The 15,435-nt window shown below is 38.0% G+C and overlaps 1 protein-coding gene across 4 annotated transcripts in view; it reads left to right on the forward strand.

Moving 5' to 3' along the window:
* The window catches only part of LOC134751875 (irregular chiasm C-roughest protein-like), a 101,742-nt gene that overhangs the window by 56,872 nt on the left and 29,435 nt on the right, over positions 1-15,435 (forward strand). For all 4 annotated transcript variants that reach the window (XM_063687409.1, XM_063687411.1, XM_063687408.1 and 1 more), the window contains exon 2: positions 4,825-5,000. In XM_063687409.1, the coding sequence (XP_063543479.1) occupies positions 4,872-5,000 (129 nt within the window). In that variant the 5' untranslated portion in view covers positions 4,825-4,871. The remainder of the gene's footprint in view (positions 1-4,824; positions 5,001-15,435) is intronic.

The raw sequence follows: 15,435 nt of genomic DNA on the forward strand, positions 1-15,435 counted from the left end.
CTTCAGAAGCGTAATAAATTTGAAAATTGCGAATATTTTGGTAGGTACTAAATTAAAAGCAATACCTACTGTAGCAATAATAAGCAAAATACCTTGGTTGTCAGGTTAGTTGAATTTAAATGTTGCCAAGGGGTCTCTATTGTTTCCCAAAAAGTTTGTCAAAATGTATTGTTTTTCCGCATTTTTTTTAGCCATAATTTCTTTGCTCAGAAACGCGTAACCTTTCAGGATTTCCATGAAACAAACCTAACCTAACCTATCTATAGGATAACCTTACGAAAATCCTGAAAAGTTAACGGTTTCAGTTTCAGGACTAATGATAATATGACAAACAATACATTATGACTTAAAATCCTGCATTCGGAGTTACCCCAAAGCACCTTCCTATATTTTGTATCAAAAGTTTAATTTCTTAAAGATCGTAAAGTTGAGTTCATAAATATGTGTACATTTTTTATTCTTAATCCATTGCAATAAGGTTAAAAAGATATACATATTTATGAACTAGACTGCGTGTGTTTGTAATGAAAAAATGTACTTAATATCAAAAAAGTTGCCGCTATAAGTACACTATAAATTTTTGCAAAATTAATTCTAAACTTACAATAAAAAATAACCTAACATTAAAACTACCTAAAACCTACCTTTTTGCATGACAAGGGTGTTAAATCTTCGCTGAATTAAGTATGTTCCCATATGTTCCCAGTTTTTCTACATTCTATAGTTCGTTCCGTAGTGTTATTTTATTTATATATCTTAATGCTTAAAGTTACTCTATAACTTGCTAGAATAACACTAACAGAATTAAGTTTCGTGTGAATTTAAACACACTGCATTATCCTTTTAAAGTTATCACAAACAGAGCTGTGGTTTTTTGTAAATGTTTATTATTTTAGAGTTCCGTACCGGAAAAGCAAAAAAAAAACAATTATTTGTCAGGGTCTACTTTAAACATTTTTTTACAAACAAATATAATAACCCTCGAGCGGCAAGCTACCTCGAATGGGACGCACTTTGACAACCGCGCGTGCGGCGGGCCGCCATTTTTAATATGGAAAACATGGCGCATTACGGCTGCGCGCCGCACGGCGCGAAAATTTTAAATATTGGCTTTGCCGCTCGAGGGGTTATAAAATTTAACTTTTAACTTTTGTGCGGGTGAGTGCGGGGCAGTGTTTGAAGAAGTTACCATTAAGAAAGAGGAGGCAAAACGCTATAAAATATAATTTTATAAATACGTAAATAAATAATGAATGATCGTATTCAAACAAAGCAAACCTTGTACTATGGATATTAGGCGTTTGACATCAAAATATTCCTAATAAACAAACAAATAAACGCCATTTCTGGGACTCGAACCCAGGACCTCAATCTTTGATTGCAGAGTTGTAGCCGCCGTGCAAATAAAAAGACTTCGATTTGAAGTAAACTTATAATCAATAGGTGCTGGTTACTTTACAAGGTACAGTTGACGTAAACGGTTAAAGGTGTAGAAGTGGTGGTAACAGTATGGAGGCTGATGCGAAAGTGGTTAAGCTAATTTTGAATGTTAAAAATGGTAGTCAAAATTTAGGTGCCTCTAATTGGCCGCGATACAGGTTATGTGGAGCGCTCCTATTGGTGCATTTAAATAAGCCTCCGCATAGTAAGCGAGCCCGACGGCTGCGTTTTGCTACTGCATTATAGACATATAAGGTTGCGTTCGCAACCGAGTTACTACCAAAGCTAAAGGGGCCCATTACCAGTCAGCTGGACAATATCGGCCTGTCAGTTGTTCGGAACTGCCAATTTTTTGTTCTAACTGTCAGGCTGATATCGTGCAATGTATCGAATATTGCATACAAATTCTTGAACCTTCTAAATGGTGCTAAATAATGTCATAAATCTCACAAATAAGCACAACCTAATATTTTTTACACTGCGGAACCCTTCACGCGCAATTTAAGCGCATCTAACCATATTCGTACAAAAACATTGCACAAAAACAGTTTACACTAAATTCCGTTGCCACATGTGGGGCCATGTGCTGTTATCCTTATCTGTGATATTCTAAACACTGGAAGCGGCTTGCGAAATGTTATGGCCTTATTCAGACAAGCCCTTGATAATTGTTTGTCCTCATCTGTCATTTTGACAGTTGTATTTATTAGTTGTATTTATGGTTGACCTGTAGAGAATGCCTATAATGGCATTAAGTCCGCCTGTTGTACACTTTTTATGTGCAATAAAGTTTAAAATAATAAAAAGACAAAATTTGACGAAGGTTTGCTATGTTTTTGAATAAGGAGATAAAGCTTATTAGGTTACAGTTTAACAAGGAGATAAAGCTTGATATGGTACTATGACGTAGTAACTCTATGACCTCTGTAGATGTAGACTTCATGAACCCTCGTTGCTCCACCATTTTGAAGAATTTTCAACGACTGACCAGACAAAAAAAATACTGTGGCACATTATTGGTAATTTTAACAAACGTTTGCTTTTGTGTATAAAAGAAAAAGGAAAACATTTTGAAACTACAGTAAAAATTAAATGAAATATACTGATTTAAACTAACACGATTTTCACTCATAATCATAGTCAGGCCATAAATAAACGTAAGTTTGTACGCGATTAAGTCCCGTGTTACTTTTAAAATTATAAATTAAATGAAGTTAAATGATTCTAGCTTTAATTTTAAGTGATATTTTGTATAAGACGTATAAGTAAGAAGAATATTCCTGAAAAAAAAATGTAATCGTATTTTTGAGTCACGCCTGTAGTCTGTACTTTTACTCTGTCGCTTGTCAAGTCAGGAGCTAGAGTTAGACCAAGAAAAGTCTGCAGATTTTGACAGCACACGCAATGCCAGTGTTATTTATACGCATAGACATAGCATACAAGTAGTTATAGACATGAAACCGAGCGACCAGGGGTAAGAGACAGACATATTCATGTATTGACAGTTTCATGTATGGCAGCATAATCCTTTTTCTCTTTCACTCTTAGAAATTTCGGTATTTCGCCATCGCCACCTTGCTATGATGCCATAACCCGACCATGAAAAAATGCCCGGTCGGTGATAAAGAAAGCATGGCGCTGTTTTCTCTTTCCTCTTATAGGAATCGCAATAAGACTATCTTTCTCTATCAAAGAGTGTCAGGCCCTTGTTTATACGTCATCATTTCATTGAAGTTTGACGTTTAAAATTACACCTGCATTGCGTGTGCTGTCAAAATGTCTGCAGACTTTTCTTGAATTTAAACTGTTGTGCGACATACTAACATTAAATCATTTTACGGTTTAGACTCACTTGTTTTAGTCACTCGCGCGACATGTTTCGGAGAGCCTAGGTCTCCTTTCTCAAGCACTAATACTACTACTACTAACACTATTACTAAGTACTTATCTTGGTTTGACTCTAGCTTGGTCTGACTAGTAATATGTCACTTCCATTCATTCCTATCCACGTCACCCGGGCCACGTGTTCAAACATTATTCCAACGCCTACTTTTTATAATTATTTCATGCCCACTCGAGATAATTATCATTCGTGGCTTGTTCCCATGACTTTTTACACTTGTGGCAACGGAAATGGCTAGTTTATATATTTTTAATTAAGTGCGGTGCGAAATGTTTTGCATGTGTCGTTGATGTCATTAGATAATAAGAAACAAGTATGTTCTTGATGGTGAGAAAGGTTTCAAACTTTCGCGTTTTGAACACATATTAAATCAAATTTACAATCGCGTCTATCGCGACTTTATTTTGTTACCTTTATTTATTTAAAACCATCTTCCCTATTAAAAGTTCTGGGATGCTTCTGATTGCAATTGATTTCTTGATTGAAATCAAGAAGCACCCCAGAAATTTTAATAGGGAAGATGGTTTTAACTTATCGGCAACTTGGGGACCAGTGATCCAGAAGTTAAACCCGAATCTATCTTCGGATGTGTGCGCGGATGTTGTGTGTTGCGGCGCGTGTCGGACTATTGACAATAATTAACATTGTGTAGTGGGTGGCTTGAAAATGTGTTGTCTACCCCAAATTTTTTCATACACTTTTCGTCGGGTAGTCACACAAATTCTGTTTTGACATTTTGCTGGAACGCCTGCGACCACGACCAGTGAAACCTGTGTCGAAACGTCGATAAATAAAGATAACAAAATAAATTCGCGATAGAACCTATTTTTAAAGTGATTTAATATAACAAAACTTCCGTGAGACACAGACATATTAAATACATTAATAACGGGTCACTCACGTGTTTTAAGTCGAAAACGTTCGACATGTTTCACTCCGTACCGAGGAGCCGCGTGCGCGAGGAGGAGGAAGGTCTGCGCCGGTCCGTCACCATCGACGCAAGCTCCTGATGACGCTCCTCGGTACGGAGTGAAACATGTCGAGCGTTTTCGACTTAAAACACGTGAGTGACCCGTTATTAATATATTTAATATGATTTAATATACTTAGGTTGTATAGTGTTAGGAATTTTTAGTTATATGAATAATATCATCAATTGAACTTTTCAATTAATGATGTTAACCGTATAAAAAACCGGTCAAGTGCGAGTCGGACTCGCGCACCGAGGGTTCCGTACTCTTTAGTATTTGTTGTTATAGCTTCAACAGAAATACATCATCTGTGAAAATTTCCACTGTCTAGCTATCACGGTTTCTGAGATACAGCCTGGCCAGACAGACGGACAGACGGACAGCGGAGTCTTAGTAATAGGGTCCCGTTTTTACCCATTGGGTACAGAACCCTAAAAACAAAGTTAACCGTTTAAAAATATGGTACAAAAGCTGTAAACAAAAATTAATTTTACCTTTCTTTTGTTTCAGATATGTCCCAACCTCCGTTATAGACATGTCAAGACCATGTCAATGACATGTCGACCTTACCGAGCTTGTGGACCGGAAGGACCGGAAGTTGGCGACCGGAAGTGTTGTTGCTGGTGCTGCTGAGCTGCAGCTATGGGTATCAGGAGCAGAGGTTCGCAAGGGAGCCCCCGGATCAGGTTAGTTATCCTCCTCCTCCTCCTCCTCCCCTTCCTCCTACCCCTACCTACCTCTCTCCCTACCTCCTGATGACGCTCCTCGGTACGGAGTGAAACATGTCGAGCGTTTTCGACTTAAAATACGTGAGGGACCCGTTATTAATATGTTTAATAGGTTATCATTGCTATCAAGTTTTAATTACGGTAATTACCTCCCAGTCTAGCTTCTAGCATTTAATTAGGGCTGTTACAAGGGTGTTATCTCATAATGTGGTTAAACCTTCGGCAGGAACCAAAATATCCGTTTTAGGGTTTCGTACCCAAAGAGTAAAACGGGACCCTATTACTAAGATTTCGCTGTCCGTCCGTCCGTCTGTCACTAGGCTGTATCTCATGAACCGTGATAGCTAGATTAGCTAGACAGTTGAAATTTTCACAGATGATGTATTACTGTTGCCGCTGTAACAGCAAATACTAAACAGAATAAAATATAATAAAAATATAATAAAATATAATATATATTTAAGTGGGGCTCCCATACAAAAAACGTGATTTTTTTGCCGTTTTGTGAGGAAGGTTTTTTTTAATCGTCCTAGTGGCAAATTTTCTCGTCTCAAATCTCCTGTCACGTTAAACACCCTTCATATCACTGAGATTTAAATTGACATTTAATTATTTACGAGTTTTTATATCAAAATGCTAACCTAAACCCCTACGGATATCCCCAACACCCTGATTAAATAAATTTAAAAAGTTAGATAACGCCAGTCATTTTAACTTTGCCCGAATGGGCTTGAGTCGAATTTCGAACTGGCCAATTCATCAGCTATTAAACGCAATTTTTGAGGTTAATGTTTTGGTATCACAGATTACACCCTTTCATATCTTTAAGTAGGCCTAATTTCGATGGCCTATGACCCTGCCAGGGGTCCTGGGTTCGAATCATGGTAAGGGCATTTTGTTGACATTATTATGTTCATTTGTTCCTAAGTTATATACACGGTGTTCTCGAGTAACTCGAAAGATTTTAACAACGTATTCCTGATCATATTTAAAGACTAAAATGTCCTATAAACCATGGAGACTATATAAAGGAGCCAATGAAAAGTATACATCAAAAAACAGTAATTCGGCGGCGCCACCATACACCGAAATACTACCAAAAACAACCTACGTAATTTGGTCGTGTTATTTGTTGCCTTATATGGTTCATGTTATACTCATGTCCCAGAGCCTAACTAGTGCCACCGGAGAGATTAGGAACTATTATTTAAAGCTGAAAGCGGTCACTTTTGCAACAATTGTGCCTTAAGAGATTGGCATCCTTTCTATACCATCCATACTACCATCTATACTACACCACCATATACCATCTATACCATCTATACTATAAACTTTTCTGTATTTCGCGTAGTTTCAGAGTTAATACTAATTCTCTAAAGGGGCCCACTGACTGCAAACTGATATAGCGACAGATACGCATAAAACCTTCATAAGTCTTATAGTGCAAAACTGTTTTAATTCTTCCATTTTTAATATAATTAATTGTATACAAATACAATCTGGTGAATCTATATCAATTTAATACTAATTAGTCCCCACCCACCACTCTCGATCAGAACTCATTAATTACACTGTTAATTGTGTTACCGATCCGATCATTTGGGATTAAAGTAGGTTTTTACAATATTTTTATGTTCTGATCGGCCGACGTCATAGACATACTATAGGTATATACAAGTAGTTATAGACATAAAACCGAACAACCAGGGGTAAGAGAAGGACATATTCATGTATTGACAGTTGTATGTATGGCAGCATAATCCTTTTTCTCTTTCACTCTTATAGATTTCGGCATTTCTCCATCGCCTACCACAAAAAAAAATCGCATGAAAAAATGCCCGGTCGGTGATAAAGACAAATCATGGCACTATTTTCTCTTTCACTCTTATTTTTATTTTTTATTTTATTAATTCAAAAAATTTACACAGCATTACAGCGAACTAATACACTGAGAAATTTATAATAGAAAGTATTTATACAACTAGGTACATGATACAGTCTAGAAAGGACAACAGAACAAATGTAAGAAAAAAAAAACTAATACAAAACAGATGATTCACGCTTATCCATCGCCTCACAGTACCTCATACATTCTTTACACAGATCCATCCAACTACTTGCAAATAAATCACATTCCGGTGCTGATGCGAGGAGCGCGTTGATATATAGGTACTGTAGAGCGCGGACAAGTGGTGATTTGCCATGAGACATAGTGCGCGTTTTAGGCACAGCTAATAGGTGAGGACTTCGCGGTCGTAAATTAATTTGGGCCTTAGCTATAGATGGTACGAACAGGCGTACGAGCTGTGCAACCAGTTCAAGGCAGTCCGAGTTCCCCCGTAAGACATTACATGCAGTAGTCAAGAGCCCGTAGTTACGCCTTACCTCTAAGGAATTAAACCCCAAAACGCCAAGCAGGAACTTTGATGGGTACAAATATGGGTAATACCCGTGAATCTTCTTATATAAGAACCGCAGAAAGGCTTTTTGGATTTTTTCCAGAAGCAGGACGTACTTGTCTTCATGCGGGCTCCAAACGACCGAGGCAGCTTCAAGTTTACTCCGAACTAACGCAGTGTACACTAATTTAATAGCCCTTATAAATTAAGGCATTTCGCCATTGCCTACCACAAAAAAAATCGCATGAAAAAATGCCCGGTCGGTAATAAAGACAAAGCATGGCACTATTTTCTCTTTCCTCTTATAGGAATCGCAATAAGACTATCTTTCTCTATCAAAGAGTGTCAGGCCCTTGGCCGACGACCTTTAATCTGGTTTCACTTCTGTTTTGCTTTCACTAAGCAAAGTTGAATCTAGTTTAGTTATTATCATAAATGGTCATCAAAAATCATAAATCGTCATTTTAATATAAAAAAACTTAGATCACCCAAAATAGGTAAGGTCAATACGGGTGATGTGGCGACCTTTTAGGTCTTTACACAGGGGCAGAACAAAAAAAAAGCATTTTTATAATATAATTTAATAATAAAAATAAGTAAGTAATTGAAACTCGGCAAAAGTAATTTAGACCTCTTCCAATTGTTTTTTGCTTAAAATATACTCATATACTTTTATTATGTCCATTTTACAGCTATAAAGCCTTCTGTAAAGTAACAACTTGTTTATACCTTTACGCTTCTCTCAACTGATCAATTATTATTTTTTACGACATAATATTCGTCATTAAATAACATAAAATAATAACGGCGTATGCCCAGGAATCCTATTCAGATTTAATAACATGTTACGGTTTTAACTGGTTTTGATACCACCATGAAGTTCGTGTAGGTGATTGACGCGCAATCGCGTTTCATAACATTAGCTTTATTTGACGTTCATAAGTGCATTGTAATACCTAGGTGCCTACTTGAAAAATAAACTTTCACTTCATTTCACATGCACCAATCACCGTGCGAACTTCAAGGTCGTGTCAAAATAAGATCAAAACCGTAACAAGTTGAATCAATCTGAATCGGACCCTAGGCTACAATATGGTAATTATTAATTTACTTGGTCGTAAAAGCAGCATCCGTGATTATTACTAAGTAGGAGTTAGCTTAGAGATTTTTAATAGGATTATGGAGTTAATAGCTGGTTAAAGTATAATAATACAGCAATAATAAGACTGTCGTCAGGATATAGTCATATAAAACGTTAAAAAACCGGCCAAGTGCGAGTCGGACTCGCCCATCGAGGGTTCCGTACTTTTTAGTATTTAACAACAAATACTAAAAAGTAGCGGCAACAGAAATACATTCTGTGAAAATTTCAACTGTTCATTTCAACTATCACGGTTCATGAGAGCCTGGTGACAGACAGACGGACAGACGGCCAGACGGACAGACGGACAGCGGAGTCTTAGTAATAGGGTCCCGTTTTTACCCTTTTGGTACAGAATCCTAAAAACGGGCGCTATTTTAGTTTTTGTTTAGCATCGTTTTTGAATAATCGAAGCGAGTTTTGAAATAAAACAGTTCGATTATTGTACCGGACAATGTGTCTACTTTTCTTTAGCCTTTACCTAGTCCGTGATTTTAACCATTTTTCCTTATATTAGTTCTTTTTAACCGCCCTAGTTATATCTGCAATCGACGCAAAGGCCAATGATGATGATGATAAATAAAGTTATATCGTATACATAATTATATAGGTATATAGTAATATTTTGATATTTTTAAAATTAAAGTTTGACTTTGAAAGTGCCTACACTAAAACAGGAATTTCTAAAAGACAATTTCTAAAACAGGAATTTCCTTCGTCGTCGGGTATACTAATAGACATATATCCATATGCCCGATGACCCCTCGATAAGCAAAATCACGTAAATTATTCAGATATAATCAGAATAAATATTTAACACTATGTCACACATATGAAAGAAATGCTGAGCAATTATGTGTTCTGAATATTCATTAGGAGATTAGCGTGATATATATATAACATATATAATTTGTGGTAAAGATTTAATACTGTAAACCATAAATATTAGGAGTTAAGAATCTCGTGTTTCTGTCAGCGAGTTGAGGTAAGAGTTTTAAGTTATACGATTGTAGCGAGTTTTTGGCTAACATTTATTTATTATTTCGATTACAACCACGACGCAACATTCCATTTAAATGGTCACATTAAGATGCTGAAATGTTTATAATTAAAACTAGTTAGAGTTTGAAGCTGACTCTGCATCATCTTTGAAAGCGACAGAGTGTAACGGCGCCACCAAAATGTCAAATTCCTGTGAAAAATTGACGTTTATGAAACAGGTGTTGTCACATTTTGTCGCCGCCAACTCAGTTTGAAGTGAGCTTACATAGACAACATCGGTTCAGGCAAAAATAACATTTTGAATAAAAAAAAAACACTTAGAAAGCTAGCTAAAGTTTCGTGTCGATGGAGTAACATTAAAATATAAATATGAAATTGATGAAATAAACTGTTCTAATCCTCCCCTTGCTTTACCAAAATATTTGCCTCTTCAAACTAATTTTAAGGAAGCACTAATAACTTTTCTAAAAAAATAGAGGCCAACGACTGTACATTAATTTACAAACTATTATTAAGAATGTTTTTTAAAACAGCCAACCATTTACCAAATAAAAGGCGGACTCCCATTGCTCATCCCAAAGCTGATAAATTTCCTGTTCATACAATTACATTTTAACGAACTTACTAATCGTTTAAAATAACCAGTAAATACTAAATTCATTCTCACGCTTTACTTTATCATTAGTCCGTTTATGAAGTCGGCTTACTCTTGTTATTAGAAAAACTCATTTAAAACACATTATTTAGAAAACAATTATCTCGGTTAAATGACGACGATGAGTTGAGCGTGTCGGTGCTCTAATTATAATTGAGTAAAGAGGTTTTATTTGCAAATAAAAAAATAATAGAACTCATTTTTCATATCATCAACTTTAAATTATATAATTGCTCCATGGATAAAAGACGTAAGTGACATTAAAAAAATCTGTTTAAACTTGAAATCTGTATGGTCCATTGAATGAATTTGATTAATTAAGATAAAATCGAAATTCCAACAACTCAAAAATGACGTATGCCACAGGTTGTGTCGTGAGGCAGATAAGTAGTACTTTACTCAACTTTATTAGTTTGTTTAAATAGACATTTTCTATAATTTATTTTTTATACACGTCGGTGCGGCAATTCACTGACTTAATGAACATTTAATAACTTGAATATTTCTACTATAAAGAACCCGTACAGCAGTCAACGGATAAGGTAAACGTATCTAATCGTATCCGCTCCCCGCTTATGACATAAAACGCGAGTAAATTATCATCTAATGGTATCCGCTCTTCGCTTATGACATAAAACGCGCAGCTTTATACAGTTTTAATTTGAATTTATAATTACTTTGAGCATTAGCATAGGTATTTGTAATGCGCCATTTCGCTATAAGAAGCTACGGCATTAAACAGGCTTATCAAAAATTGTAGGAGCATTTAATTTTAGTTGCAAATTATGCTAAGGCCTAATCGCTAACTGTTACAGTGGCGCCAATTCTGATTTGATAATTTGATATGATTTTCATTTTATTTTGACGACCTTGACCTCACGGTTACCAGCATCACCACAGTATAATCATAATCATAATCATTTTATTCATAAAACCAATTTACATGTCAAAAACTTATAATTACAATACAGTTAAAATATAAATCGAGATAAAACTTAAAATTAATATCTAAACAATAAATATACAATTAGGTGTAACAAAAACAAAAAATTAAATAAAGTAAATCATGGTCGAAATTAGAAATAAATATCAAAAAACAAAAAAAGAAAACAAAAGTCAATTCACATGTCACAAAAATTATATTAAATTTATTATAATTATAGAGGTTTTTTTTTCTTGACTACAATGCTAGGCACTGACCTTGTGTGCAACGAATTCCCCATAGGTGTAGAACGAGCGTTCGACGAGCCACTTTTTTAAGCGATGCTTAAAGCTGCACAAACTTGGCGCGTCAATAATGTTTTGTGGCAGATTATTATAGACAGTAGGTCCCATTACGTGAGTTAATTTATTAGATTTTTTTATTTTCCTACTAATTCCTACAAGTTTCTTGGCGTTACGGGTGTTGCAATTAGAACCCATCTCTCTCGTTTTATAGGAGTCTAAGTTTCCCCTCACGTATATAGCTACCTGCATGATTATTATTGCAGGCAGTGTAAGAATGCCAAGTTTTTTGAAAAGCTCTTTGGCGGGGGTATCGGCAGGCACCCGCGCGATGATCCTGACGGCACGTTTTTGCAGGCGAAATACTCTCTCCCATTGCGCACAGAGGCCCCATAGCTCTGCACCATACTGTATCAGTGAGTGTACAGTAGCGAAATAGCAGGTTCGGGCTACCTCTGGAGTCACTGTCTTCGCAACACGACCCAAAGCGAAGCATGCACTTCCTAATTTGCTACACAACCTGTCAACGTGCAGATCCCACTTTAAGCCCTGATCGATTTGGAATCCTAAGAAGGTTGTGGAGGTGGTTTGCTCGAGCATTTTTCCATCAATCTGGACACTCAGTGGTCTCATACTGCGACCCGACAAGTTGAAGTGTAAGAAGTGCGTCTTTTTTAGATTCAAGGCTAGCCCGTTCCATGCGAACCACCTAGACAGCTGTGCTGCCGCGATGTTCAGACCCTGCTGTAAACCGTCAGGGGTAGGCGCTGTAACAATTGCGGCAACGTCATCAGCGTACATTAGAGTTTCGGCAGCTTGAATTGACTCCGGTAGGTCATTAAGAAGTAGGGAAAAGAGAATATTTGATACTGATGATCCCTGCGCAACACCCATGGTCGCTTCCAAGGGATCTGATCTTATCTTTCGGCCGTCGCCTACTACAATTTGGGATCTATTTCTGAGTAGGCTAGTAAATAGAGACAGCGTTGAGCCGTGAATGCCGTAGTGCTGCAGCTTTGCCGCTAGCACAGCATGGTCAGCAACGTCGAAGGCCTTGGAAAGGTCACAGCACAAGATTGCGACCTGCTGTTGACCTTCCCTGGCAGCCATGATACGCCGGACTAGTTCTCGAGTTAGAGACGTTGTCGAGTGCCCTGTACGGTACGCATACTGGCGTTCAGACAGCGCGTTCGTAGCGGCCAAGAAGTTGGAAAGGCGGCTGCTCAGGCCACTTTCGAGAACCTTCGATACCGCTGGGATGATAGAAATAGGCCGGTTTCCATCCATATTTTCTCTCTTACCTTTGCCTTTGAAAATCGGAGCTACTTTGCTGGTCTTAAGCAAAGGGGGCATACTGCCCTCATCTAAGCAGCGGTTAAAGAGTTCCGCCATAGCAAACGCGAGCGGGATTGGGGCTAGTCTTAATAATTTCATGCTTATGCCGTACAAATCCTTCGAGGCCTTTGGAGGTATTGTTGTTGTTATTAGACGATGAACCTCATCCGCAGTAAATGGCTGGAGAGAGAGGGTTCCTGTCGCTGCTGGTTTTGCAGCACGCAATTCGCGCAGAGCGCACGTGACATCGGCGCACGGCGCCCCGCACGCCCGCGCAGCACTCAAAAACTTACAATTAATCGCATTCATCGCGTGTTTCTTGGTAGGGAACTCTGATCCATCGTCATCTAAAATGACATCTGCGACATCTAACACAGGACTGTTATTTTTTCCACGCTCCTTGTTTACTACTGACCACAAAGCTTTTGATACATTATTACTGGATTTTATTAATTTATTGTAGTGGTTAGATTTGCAATTTTTTACTAATTTATTATAGTGCAGTTGCATACTCGTTATAATGTCGTCAATTAATTCATTATTGGGCTGCCTATCTCTTATTTTTATCATGTCAAATAATAATGATTTGTACAGTTTCACTTCCGTTGTAATCCACGACTGAGCGAGCTTAATATATGGAGGGTTTGTTTTAGACCCAGTAGTCCAACTTCGAACAATTTATAATTCTCGTTCGAAATTCAAAATTTGCTTGCGCGCGACGGTTTGCCCGGGTCCTGCTTAAAGCCGTCGCGTCGTCACTTGCTTTTACCCGAGAATCCCGAGATCCGCTATTTTTTTTTGTTCGAAGTTGGATTACAATTCAATTCAATTATTTATTTCGAATCATTTTGAACATGGTATAAATCGGTGTACACTACTGCTGGTTCATTTATGGGCTGGCTGGTACTTGATGCTGTCGACTGCATTGCTGCTGAAAACGCCAAAAAAGTCAATTAATTTAGACATCTAAATTAAATTTGAAGCTTCTTGCAGTTATGCGGATAACTGAATTACTGCGGCAAAAGTCAAAATCAATATAGCTGTCTAGATTTTTGACATAGTCGGCAACAATGTCGTGACACTCGTGACGCAATACTTTAGCAGTAATGCAGCGGGCTTAGCACGGTAGCAATTTTATCGCCTGTCACCATGCCTGTCACGTTCTAACAAGTATGTAAGTGCGAAAGTGACAGGCATAGTGACAGGTGATAAAAATGCAACCAGGCTGACACCGCTGGTGTAGTTTGAAGTAGAATTGGTACCGTTAGCGGCTCACGCTGCTTGATGTTTACGAAATGTAACCAGGAGTCGCATCATATGGCATCTCGCTCGCACTTATTGGTGCGCATGAGATTCCCGATAACATGACTCAAGGTTCGAAATGAGATGAAAACCATGTCAAGTTGTTAATACAGAATTGGCTGGGTGTGAGTGTTGAATATGTTAGGGAAAATGGTGTTAGTGGAAACCTTAATAGAGGTAAGTTTTGGCAGGGATAAGGATATAATAGACTGTATTAGGTCACTTAACCCAGGCGCTTGGTAACGTCTAAAACGTTCAGAATTCAGAACCCCTAGTTAAATTTGTTTCGATAGCGTGACGAGCGTTTGCGCTTGCGTTATGTCTATTTTTGTATGGGATTTTGAACAGCGCGCCAAGCGGGACGTTTTGGAAACTCAAAATCCCATACAAAATGACACTTAACGCAAACGCGTACGTCATGTCACGCTATCGAATTATATTTACACTAGGGGCTGGAAAACGGGTGACTTTCCTGTGGACAATATAATAACGTTAAATGCCTTGCCGACTGGTTAGTTCACTTAGCCGACTAAATTTAATTCAGATCCAACAGTTTTTAGGGTCCGTACCCAAAGGGTAAAAACGGGACCCTATTACTAAGACTTCGCTGTCCGTCCGTCTGTCACCAGGCTGTATCTCATGAACCGTGATAGCTAGACAGTTGACTTCACAGATGATGTATTTCTGTTGCCGCTATAACAACAAATACTAAAAAACAGGATAAAATAAATATTTAAGCGGGGCTCCCATACAACAAACGTGATTCTTTTGCCGTTGTTTTGGGTAATGATACGGAAAAAAACGCTCCCTTCCCTCCCCCCTTCCCTTCCACTTCCACCACCCCCTTCCCTTTCCCTTCCCCACCCCCTCCCTTCCCCTCCCCCCTCCTGCCCCTTCCCCTTCCCCTTCTTGCACGAGACCGACTCGCACTTGTCCGGTTTTTTTATACATTGAAACTATATCACACCCTTATTTAAGTGTTGCTATCTCTATCGCAGGCGCAATATTGCTGTACCACTCGCACAGTGTCATTGACCGCCGGCATCTTCGGCGGTACAGCAATATAATTATGCGCGTGCCATAGAGATAGGAACAGGCGGATCATTGTACGAAATTATTTGTGTTTAGCGTCCTTCCTTTAGGACGCGATATTGTACAGGGATCAACAGTCTTCTCTATATCTTAGTCTCTAGTTAGCGCTTGGACTAAATCATTAGGTCATAAGGAGATCCTTGAAACTTTAGAAGCCTTGGAAGTTAGATTGAAAGGGACTGAATGGTTATGGTAATTAGATGAGAAATTTACTAGATAAGCACCAGTATTCGATAATATAAA

The sequence above is a fragment of the Cydia strobilella genome, chromosome 23, assembly GCF_947568885.1.
Source record: "Cydia strobilella chromosome 23, ilCydStro3.1, whole genome shotgun sequence".
NCBI lineage: Eukaryota > Metazoa > Arthropoda > Insecta > Lepidoptera > Tortricidae > Cydia > Cydia strobilella.